The following is a 12,228-nucleotide window of genomic DNA, read 5'->3' as shown; positions in this document are numbered from 1 at the left end:
GTGTTTTTTTAACATGTGTGTGTATATGTATGTTTTCAGATAAGCGAAGAACTACAATCGGGTATATTTTTCTTCGGTATGTCAAATAGTCTAGTGAATCCGGTTATATATGGCGCTTTCCAGTTGTGGCCCGGCAGGAGAGGCAGGTCGCTCGGGAGTCAAAGGTTTGCCAATAAATTTATATTTACACACGCCGGCGTTGCATTCTAGTATCAAAAAAGTTCAGTAATAAAATTAATCTCTCGGATTTCCATCAAAAGTTATCCTTTGAAAGCGGCTTAATAGTTTTTAGATGTAATTTCTGCAAGCGAGCTTACAGCGCAAGCATTATGAAAAAAAAAACCCCCGTCGGCCGCACAGTAGGATATTATTGATCTTGAAGTAAAAATATTATATAATAAAAAGTTCAAAGTCAGAACTAATTTAATGGTTCATCAGGTTATTGCCATTTGTTTCCGATGTATAAAAAATATAATGGATTTATAAGAATCTACTATTCATAAAAAACCGATCTTTAGTTTTAGTATTGTATGTCACAATACACACCTTGATTTTTACCTCGTTGTAGACTGGTGTGATACTTTTACTTTGTTCGGTTGTAAAGTCGATGATAAAATAATTCTATTCATGTTAAGTTTTCTCTTTTAATAACAGTGATTAGCAAACTTTTATTAATATAAAACTATAATAGTTTTGTCAATCGAATACACCAGTTGACAAACGGATTGCCTCAATCAGAATTAACATTAAAAAATATAATTTTATGTATTTTAGATTATTTATCATTTGGCGAAACATGTATATTTCTATATATATATACATAAATATTTCTGCTACAACGTATATACATATATAAATATAAATTCAACACAGTTAATATCCTGAATTCTATATGTATTTCCAAGTGCTGCTATTTTTTTGCTTTTCAGTATTATTTACGTCTCTTCAGACTTATTCGAGTCTTACTCCAATCGACTACCTAAAATGTCTTCGCGGTCGACGTCTTAGAACACCTTTTGCTATACACGATCTTAGACCCTTTGACCGACCTAAATTAAATTAGTTACTCTTTAGAACCCCGCTCAAAAGATAGGCACCCTTCCATCACCTCTCGGCTGCTCCCACTCCTCCCTCCAAAATATATAAGAAATATGTACTATATAAAATACCATCCCTTCAAACTTTTATTCAGATGCAATAATAACTTAATATATAATAGTAGTCTCAGCAAATATATATATTACCCTCTTTCCAAAGAACCGCCTTCTGATATATGTATGTTTATAAATTATATCCCTCTTGAACTAATCACATATTTTTTTGCATCTTTGTATGCACATATTGTTCGGAACCATAAAATAAATTATATAATATTAGTATGTAGACTACAACATTGAGAATTTTATCATTTTACAAATAAGAACTTATAATGGCGTGAATGAAATTACATCTAAAAACTGTGACTTCAACATATCAATTATTTAAAATAATAATAACGTCTAATAATAATGTTCATCGTCGTTCAAAGAACGACGAAAGTGTACCATATATATTAAGTTCACAAATTGTGTGTTAGATCTGAGTGATATAAGCGATTAAAGAATGCGATTATGTAGTACGTAGAATATTTGTTTCGTTCATCTCTCGTGTGATGTGAAACAAATATAACAGCGCCGGCGCACATATCGGAGGCGTGCGTTAGAAATAAAATGATTGATTTAATAACAAAAAATATTGCTTTTTCCGTTCCAAACAATCACAAGAATGTCGGGGTGCTTTCACCAGAAAAAATATATCTATAATACATAAAATTATTTATTTTAAATGCTTTTCAATCATTTTTAAATTTTATTTTTGCAAATAATTTAAAAAAAAATTTCGATCATTGCAAAAAAATGAAAGATATCATATTTTATTTAAAAATCACCAATTAAATTGTTTAAATAAATTAATTTATAACTGTATTTGAGAACAAGTTATTTTATATCACTGTATATTAGAGCATTTGCTATATAATCCAAATAAAAAGGGATTACAATACATCAAAAACAAAATACAGAAACCGACTTTTGAAAAAGTCGGTTTTTAAATTTCAATATTTTTAGAAAACAGTTTTTATATTTTTTACAAAAAAACAGTGATAATATATTTAATAAAATATTACAAAAGATAAACTACTATGATTTTTTAAATTAGTACTTTCTTAACTATTTTTTATTGTGCTTTTATTTTAAATACAAAATAACCAATATTAAAAATACTCTTTCACTGCCTACATAACTTTGTACTATCTACATGTTTTGTGTTTTTTATAAATATAGAAATAGTTTTTATAACACTATAAAAACCTTTACTAATTTTGAATGCTTATCAAAATTTGTGAAGTTTGTTCTCAACATACATAATAAATTAGCCTTTACCTGAGATAATTTTTTTAGCTTACGTAATAATTTAACTATTTACATATTTATCAAAAAATACACGAAAATCTTTAATAGTATTATATCAAGTAAACTTAAAATATTATAATCTTCCTTTTGTAATTATTTTCTCTGAAACTTAAAAAAGTGTCGAAGTGAATTCGGATATAAGCAATCTAAAAGTTTTATTCTTAAGCAAATGTTCTAATAATTTGCAGATCTACAGTGAAATCTCAGTATAGCGAAGCTCACGGGACCAAAATAAATTTTTCGTTGTACGGATAATTTGTTATATTTATTTAATTTTTAATTATTATCAAAACAACCGCTTTCAAAATTGACAAATTTGTTTGTGCATTTTTTTAGGATACTGTAATGAACACAATAAAATTTGTTAAAAATGTTTTATAAAAAAAGTTTGAGGGGCAGCGAAACACCTTGAATATCGCTTGTGAACATATCAAGCATGAACTGAATTAGGAGAAATATTGTATCTAGGTGTAACGTCATTCTTACATTCGGATCAAAATATTTCGTAATACTGAGATCGGTCTTCGTTACAATGAAAACATGTTTTATCAAAGTTTTTTGGGAACAAATTGAAGATTCGTTATACAGAAAATTTCGTTATTTCAATATTTGTTACAAAGAGATTTCACTGTATATATTTTTTTAAATCTAATTCTAATAAAATTAAATTAATTTTCACATGATAACTATAATAGCTAAAACCGTTATTAGATTAAAAACCCGGTTTTCACATTTTATAAATTTACTTAAAAAGGCGTTTTAAAAAAATGATAATCCTAAATAATTGCACTTTTTACAAACGCCAATATTTTTTATAAAACGATTTTCTTTCGACTTTAGTATATTTATATAAAAAAATTATACTGAAATGGCAATGACAAAATTGATATATCGAAGCTTTTTTTAATTTGATTTGACTTTAAAAATGAGCTTAACATGTAGAACCAAAAGTATGTGTTTAAATTATTTTAATAAAATTATATTTTAATTTAATAATGATGTATATACAGGTACATTTTTTTTCCACAAATCTGCGGTAAATAATAAACCATATTTGTCGAAAAAATTGTCAACATGTCATTGTTGATTTCAGTGACAATTAAATTGTAAAAAAATATTTATATCAAATAAACAGTACAAAGCATTGATATAAATAATACTTATATCATTTGATAATGAATTGCATTATTTATTAATTTTATATTATAATACTGTGCTTCTTTACACCTTCGAGCGATTAACAAAATATTTTACGACGACGAAATTTCAGTTCTCGATTCTCTCCGAAGCGGCTTTATAATTTATTCTCGACAATTTATTTCTCGACTTTGTAATTTGAGAACTTTTAATTTTAATTATTAAAAAGAGCAATTATCCTTATTGCTATTCTTTATGCTTAATAATTTTCTTTTGCTCGTTTCAAAATAATGAAACTTCTCAAATTAACACTCAATAATAATAATTATTTAACGCTTGAATACCTACAATAAAATGTCTTCGAATAGTTAATCGCAAACACAACTAACTTGAAACTGAAACTGCTTTCAATTACCGCATTCCTAATAACAGGTTTATTGGTTATCAATAACAGAATTTCTATTATTTGATTCGATAATTTATATTTTAAATACAATTTTTTACCCTATTTATCATTTATATAATATTTGCGACAATATAAAAATATTTTAATTACCTTGGGTTCGGCCTGTTACTTATTTACCTTAAAAAATGTATTATAAATTCATAGATTTATAATTAGTTAATTAAGTTTGTATGACTTATATTACTCTTATAAAATGAATATTTTGCACATACATCCGTATATATTGTAAATTACTTATATACACAAGATAATCACACTTTTACATTTGAGAATTTGAAATAGAATATCTTCTATAAAATGTTTATATTAGTCTTTTAAGCATAGACTCTTCTATATAAGTGTTAGGTAGCTTACTTTGCCATAACAATAGGCACACTTGAAAATCGATTACAACGTAACTGTAATGTATATTAAATCGAATCAATTTTTAAGATGTTTTTCTTAAAATATGATTTAAAATCGATTTAATTAACAAAAATGTAAGTGAATAATAAAAGTGTAAATATATGTATACATGCTTATAATAATAATCACAGATTTATTTTTGTGTATTTTGTGGGTAAAAAAGGAAGCTTGATAAAGCAATATAGATAAATTGTGTGACATTCATTTTGCAAGTCTAAACAAAAGCGAATTCAGAGTGAAAGGACTGTGAGATAGCGACAATTAATCTTCTTAAAAATATATATTTTTAGACTGAATAAAATTGAAATTAAAAATACCTAAAATCCCATTTCACTCATTCATTTAAACGGACATTTGATATTACCGCGACTAAACGTAAGTAAATCTGAAATTCGAATTAATATCATATGTCAAATCTTGATTTATCTAGATTTATCAAAGACAGTTGCTAACTATGGATTTTAATTTATGCAATGCGCCTCTATTATTTTATTTTTTTGCAAACGTCTGCAGATAAAATGATATTGCCAGGAGATTACTCTCATTCCAATAAAAAAAGGGTCGAGTCAACCAGAAACAACTAGACAGAAATCCTTTTAAAACGTCAATCTCCTGCGGAATCGACAACATTCAGATAGTTTCTTACGCTCTGGGCCCTTTAATAACACTAAACAGCGATTTTTCGTTTCTTTACACAAATATAATATAACATAATTTATAACTAAAATTATTTTATTTAATAAAAAAATATCATTAGTTCTTCATTTTTATTTTTATCATTTGTTTAAATATAATTTTCAAAAATATTTTTATGATTGATTCTGATATATTATATTTATGTTCAATTCATTTAAAGCTGAGTTATTTAGCTTTAAATTATATACATTTATAATTTATATGCATTTTTAAAATAAAAAAGATAAATTCTCTAAATTAAATATAAAACTTAAAATTATAGTTGCCACTGTTGTCTTTTTTAGTTTTGAATAACGATAGATTACTAAGAATAAAATAAATAAATTCAAAAATAAAATAAAAAAGTACTTATTGAAAATTGAACAGCTAAATATAACGTGTAATTGTGTAATACATACATATAAATCTATATGTATTACACAGCTTATACATGCGTGTCATCAACCGTTCATGCGGTTGACGTTTTGAATCTGTTTATTTCTCCGGCGTTTCGACCTTCATGTCTCGCAGTGGGAACTGCCGGCTTCCCATACCAATAGCCGGGCAGGTGTGATATCTCTCGTACACCTTACATCCCAACGATCGTATTCTAAATTTAAGCAATACGAAAAAAAAATCCAGAACCACTTTTTATATCACTTCAACGCTCGTATGGAACTTTTTTTAATTTTATGAGGTTAAAAAGTGAACTTATTTATATATATTCGTCACCTCTATTTAAAATCTATAAATTGCATTAATAATGTGATTTTTAAAAATTAACTAAAAGATATTTTAACGGAAAGTATTCAATTTAATAAAATTAATTTTTACCAAACCAGCTTAAAATTAATTTTAAAAATACGTTTTTTTATAATGTAATACGATGTTGCTCACCATATATGTAAGTTTCAGCTATTTTAAAATTTGATCACAAAATACTAAACCCGAGATTTTATATTCTAGATCCAGATTCCAACAAATGCACTACGAAAATTGCAGAAAAATACAGCACCAATAAACGATATGAACTTTGGAGCTTTGATATATAGTATACATACATATATTATAACAAGAAGCAATTTATAAGATTACCCGAGCATATAATTTTCCATGCAACTTTTTGACGTTACGAAAATTATTAAAATTGCTCCCGGTTCGCCGAGCGAGATGAACCGATACGTGTCGGTTAGAGCTAACGTGGATTTACGCTTGTTGCATTATAAAAGTTTAACCAAAGCTAAAACCGATACACCTTCTGGCTTCAGTTTTTGATTTATAGTCAAACGCCTTAGACCTTATCTGAACGGGAACACAATGTTAATGCTCGCCAGCCACCGCGTGAATGTGCATAGATTCAAAGAAAATTCATGGCTCGGAAAATGTTTAGTAATTGACCTAGAAAAGCAACGCTGCTTCCTTTGTCTCTCCATAGCTTAATAGTTAACTTATGCTCTCACGCCTGAATTGAGCACCTGGACCTTATTGTATTTTAATGACGGTGCGATTGTTTGTTAGGTGCCGTTACGACATCAAAGAAGAGCAACATTAAATTCTACCTATAATATACATATACATAAAATATGTACATATTCACAAATTTCACTGAGAATGACCAGTTAAAATATATTGTCGGGAAAACATTTTGAGCTGTGCAAAAAATACAAAATTATGTATATCGCACGATGTTGAGATATAACTGATTAATTAAATTAAAAGCTTTTTTTTAATATCTGGTATGCTTGTCTTAATTCGTGAATATTAAAAATATTAATACTGCGTCAAAAAGCGTTCTCTACGCTTTCATCAATGCTCAGCAAATTTAATTTTGAAGTTACCTTTAATTATAATAACAGGTTTTTAGTAAATATTATCGCTAGCTATCGTAGCTCTTCATAAAATTTAAATCATCAAGTAACTCTTTGCCAATGAATTTGGGGACGACTGTCCCAAACGCGATTTTTTAATAAGGTAGATAAACATAAAAACAAACTTTGAAAATTTTAGTACAAAGGTGAGTCATACCTTAAATTTTTTCCTCTCTATTTTATTGAATAAAAGCAACAGAGGGACAAAAATTTTCTACGTCTTCATGGCGTTCAATGCAAGGCATATTACTTCCCAGTAAAAGTTCTCAGCCATTCATAAACCGCTTGATAAACATCTTCGTCAGACCTGAACCTTTTTCCTCCCATCGCCTCTTTGAGCGGTCCAATGATGTGAAAATTCATGGGGTGAGGTATGGCGATTTCATGACCCTTGATATTCATATTTGATGAAAGGAATCTGAGCATTGTCATGTTACAATAAAAAACCATGTATTCAAAAATCAATATTTAATCGAATGCAGGTTGAAAATAATTCTCAAAGACATTTTAATATGTCTTATTTATGTCAGGATCTCATTTATCATTAAATAAAGTCAGTGTGTTTAATAACCCTTTGGTTTCAATAAGGTAGAAAACCTACATTTTATCTCCAGTGAAAATTATTCTTAGAAAACACATTTTGATTCAAAGTTGTACAAAATTCTTGTGGCAGACTTTTAAAAATTAAAGTTTGCTTGTCAGCAACACCTTACAGACACTTTGTGGAACTGCAAAACATGCTTATCTGATCCATGGTTTTCTTTGACAACATCTTCAACTGCTGCAATTGTCTTTTATTCAAATTCTTATACAAATTTAACTTTGATTTCTTGAATGGTAAATGATGACGTAAAAATAATATATAAATAAAACATTTTGTTTAAGAAGTATTTATTAAAATTATAACTTTTGTTTTAAAATTTTAAAAAAAATTAAATGACTTGGATGAACCTGAATGTTATGAGTTTATTTATGTCCAGCTCAATGTTTGTGAGTAGCAACCGCAAATCCCCACAAGTACTAATTTCTAGTCGGTTTCTTTTTTTGTGATGAGGCTCATAACGGCACTGAATCCACGTTCTACCAAATAGGAAGACGGAAAAACAATCAACAGCTTCTGTACAATAACTTATAATGCTGGATATAAAATTAGGATCTGTTTTTGTAACCAGAACGTTGTCGTTTAAACATTGTTTAAACATTGCTTTCAGCAATCCTTGTTTAAACATTGCTTTCAGCTCCTAATTTGTGGATAATTCAATAAGTTGCTCCTATATTAGTATGTATTCATCTGGATTTGTGCTCTGAGTTTGACTACTTACAAAAGGATTCAACACCTAGTCAGGAATATCCAAGTGGAGAATGTCTTCAAATCTTTGGTTAAGATCCGAATGAAGCGCCGTTAAGTGTTGACAATAAGCAAGCAAATCTTCATCTCTATTTTGCAATTTTAAAAGATTTAGAAACTGAGAATATTCTCCTCTTCATAAGTTTTGTATGTACAGCAAAAGTTTTGCAACAAACGCAAATATTACACTTTTAGTTTTGATTAAATGTAATGTGTCACCTTGTAGTTTCAAATTAGTCATGTTAAATCTGGCAAAAAGCGATGTCATTTTTTGAGATATTTAAATTGTGACGCAAATCATTGTCTTTACTCTCCAGGAACTCCAACTCTGAATCAAAGAGCGAATAGAAGCGATCCAAACATGCACTTTTAGATAACTAACGTACTTCTGTGTTAAGTAGTAAACGATTATAGTCATAAGTCATCATCATTTTTCAAACAAAGTTGAGCAAATAATCTCTCATTTACGGCATTCCTTTTGATTTTATTAACTGCTAGTGATTCATGCAAACGTTCACTAAGGTTTTTTGCGACCAAATGATGTCGATGAATGACACAATGTACCGATAATACATTCGGTATAGCTTGTTTTAAGTATGCCAGAAAGCCTCGGTGTCGTCCTACCATTGCCGGAGCACCGTCAGTAGCAACGTAGATGATATTAGTCAAGGGTATAAGCTTTTACATCGAAAAATCTTTTTAATTCAGTAAATAACGTTTCACCTTTCGTATCAGTTTCCAAACATTTGACAAATAACAATTCTTGTGAATTTTTTTATTCATTTTTATTTATTTTAACTTCCATATTAATAAAAATGTGTCACAATTGTTTTATTTTATATTAAACTTTGCGCGGACCCCCTGATGTTGTTCAGGGACCCCCAAATCAATTTTCATTTTCCACAGACCCCCTGAATGATCCCGGGGGTCCGTAGGAACCATTTTGGGAACCACTATACTACATCCATTAATTTTATGACTTTTTAATGTGTCTTATATAATTTGTGTGGTCCTGATAATAATTTAAATATTGTGTCTATGTTGAAACATGTACTTAAACTTTTCCTTATATTTTCAGAGAAGGCTCTATGATGAACCATAGAAGCACGATGACTCATGCGTCGATCATGCGGCACAACAGCGCCCGGATGGTCATAGACCGAGTGCACACACGGAAGAACCAAAACAGCAACTTCATCAGCGAAGAAGACTCGGCGCTGATGTCGTACGACGACCGACTGTCGAGGAACTACAGCGGTAACCTGCGGAGGTACCACTCCGAACGTCATCCGTCCGTCAACCGAATGGTCAACGCCAACATGCCGGACATGTGCAAACTGGACGTTATAAACAATCATCACCAAAACAATAACAGAGTAGACAATTCCAACGGTATAGTGACAAGAGTATAATATTGGAGGATCTTATTTTATAAATGACGCATGGCAAATTATATTTACTTTAAAATATAATATGTACTTTTTTTACATACGCAATGCTATGTAATCAGTTCCTAATGGAATTAAATGTTTAATAAACAAATTGTCATTCATATAATACACAATGACGGATTTGACATGCCTTTAAATATAATATGTATTAAATATGATTTGTGCAGTCAATCAAATTTCAGCTTGTCTAATTAAAGGCTCTCTAGTATGTATTAACTCGGATCTCTAATGGAAAAAAACGTGTATGAAACTTGTCATAGTTTTTAATCAAGTGTTACAAATGTATAATTGTGGTCCGGATTTTGTGTGCTATGTCACCTGGAGAGTTTGTTTCACTAGGCCGAGCAATCCATTGTGCATTTTTTTGTAGTGGTCAATAAATTATTATTTAAATATATAGAATATATTATTACCTCCATTATTGCTGTTCATCAAATCTATATTTGACAATAGGTTATGCAGTATAATAGTGCTAAATAAAATAAAACCTCATCTACTACATTATTTTTTTAAATACTTGACAATAACTCTCAACTGTAATAGTTTCTCTTGTATTCAAAAAATTGTAGTGGATATACCAAGCGCGGCCCGCCAATCGCCATAATATTATTTTATTATAATTTCGGTTTCGCAAAATGTCTTGGAGCCTCATTTATTTCCAGCCATTATTTAAGTTGTTCTCTGTTATGTAAAAGCTTTTGGTTTACATTCAGTTTATGCGGCACCTATTTGTTATATGTTTTTGTTGTGGTCTACATCTATTGGATTACTAATGCCTTACTTTTGTGTGATTCCGATTCAACTGACGCCTTCAGTTGCAATTTATCAAAGAAAGACGCTTTGTCCCCAGCACGAAATTTTTGTACCACCATTACACCGTACGTTCCTGAAAGTTCAACTTTTTGAGAGTCAATTGCACATTGTCATGCATGAAAATTGAATCTCTTCTATTGATTAATACGGAGACTAGACATAACTTTACTTTGTATTAATTTATGTTTTGCGAAATGCTTGAGTTTAACTTTCGTTAAGTGCTGCACTAATTGTTGAGATAAATGATCCACTTCCAAAATAATTTTGTTAGTATATGTATAATAATTACATATATAGTATTATAGTGATTTTGATAGAATTCATCGTGGTACTCATATTTTGGAGATAAGAGTGCTTGCATATCGTATCTTTTTTTCTTTCATCTCTGACGACATTTTGACCTCCAATGATTAGGTCATCATCTCGGACGGAGTCTTGATCTTATCTCTGCCAACGCAACTGTCTTTTCGACCTGATCTTATGACTAATTTTAAATTTTATCTATTATAGACTAATTGATTCTTTTTTTCATGAATAATAAATTTATAAATACTAGTTTTATGTTCTTTCTATTGATTTTTCGGTAGATACTTGTGATTTAATAATAAGCAAATAATAAATACAGACAATTTATAACTTCGTTAAAGACTATTAAAAGCATTTAGTAAATATGTTTGATTTTTGTGAGTAAATTAAATAAATGGTAAGCAATTATATTAGATGCTCAGAAATACTTGATTTTAAATTGAATTTTTATTTATATTTTAACAAAAATGTTCTCAATTTTATAAATAATGAAATGATTTTGTAAAAAAATCACATATATTAGCATGACCATGCAAGCGCATTTTTACTAATAATTTTGTTTATGTGATAAAACTAAACATTATTTTTTTGCTATCTAAGAAAATTAACTATTTGGTTGCAAAGCTTTTTAAGAGTATGTACTACCTATGCGTAAATGTAACATGTAGTTGATCCCTGAAGCAAATACCCCACAGCCCACTATACATTTATTTAATGATGACATTAGATCCATAAATTTTTACCCAAGTAACAAAAGTCGATATATTGGATTTCGTCAACAGAGGGTTAAGTAGCTCATATGACTAAATTTCATATAAAATTCAACAGCTTCCTAGTGCAAAGGGTAAAAATTGAATATTTCATAGATTATTAATCTTCTCATGTTTCATGTATTTAAAATGTATTAATGGATTGTTCGGCACATTTAACCAGACTTCATTATAGCAACCAAATACGTAGCACTTAAAATCCAGAGTTTATTTATAAATAATATGTATGTATATTCATTTGATAGTTGTAAGTTGTAACTCATTTTTTATACCAAATAACAATTAGCGAATAAATGCAAGCATAAAAATAATTTATTGTTTTATTGAAACCAGCAACAATTCCAGGACCAAATTACATTTAGATAGGATTTCAGGTAAAAATAATATTAATTTTTAAAAAAATATATCCAATTTTTTAACTAAATTTAATCTCAGATTACTTTTTACACAAACATTCAAATACATAATTATTAAAATATCAACATTCAAAGAAGTTACATATACATATATACATTTATATGTATATATATAGTACAAGG

At 28.9% G+C, this 12,228-nt stretch overlaps 1 protein-coding gene across 1 annotated transcript in view; it reads left to right on the top strand.

Annotated features, from left to right (window-relative positions):
- Positions 1-11,997, top strand: part of LOC148238974 (gonadotropin-releasing hormone receptor-like) — a 160,182-nt gene extending 148,185 nt beyond the window's left edge. The window contains exons 6-7 of the mRNA XM_088199633.1: positions 40-164; positions 9,428-11,997. Of these exons, the coding sequence (XP_088055759.1) occupies positions 40-164; positions 9,428-9,761 (459 nt within the window). The 3' untranslated portion in view covers positions 9,762-11,997. The remainder of the gene's footprint in view (positions 1-39; positions 165-9,427) is intronic.
- The last annotated feature ends 231 nt before the right edge of the window (positions 11,998-12,228 follow it).

The sequence above is a fragment of the Plectrocnemia conspersa genome, unplaced genomic scaffold (assembly GCF_051122295.1).
Source record: "Plectrocnemia conspersa isolate PC_06_02 unplaced genomic scaffold, ASM5112229v1 ptg000001l, whole genome shotgun sequence".
In the NCBI taxonomy this organism is placed as follows: Eukaryota; Metazoa; Arthropoda; class Insecta; order Trichoptera; family Polycentropodidae; genus Plectrocnemia; species Plectrocnemia conspersa.
This window is presented reverse-complemented; position numbering and strand designations above follow the sequence as displayed.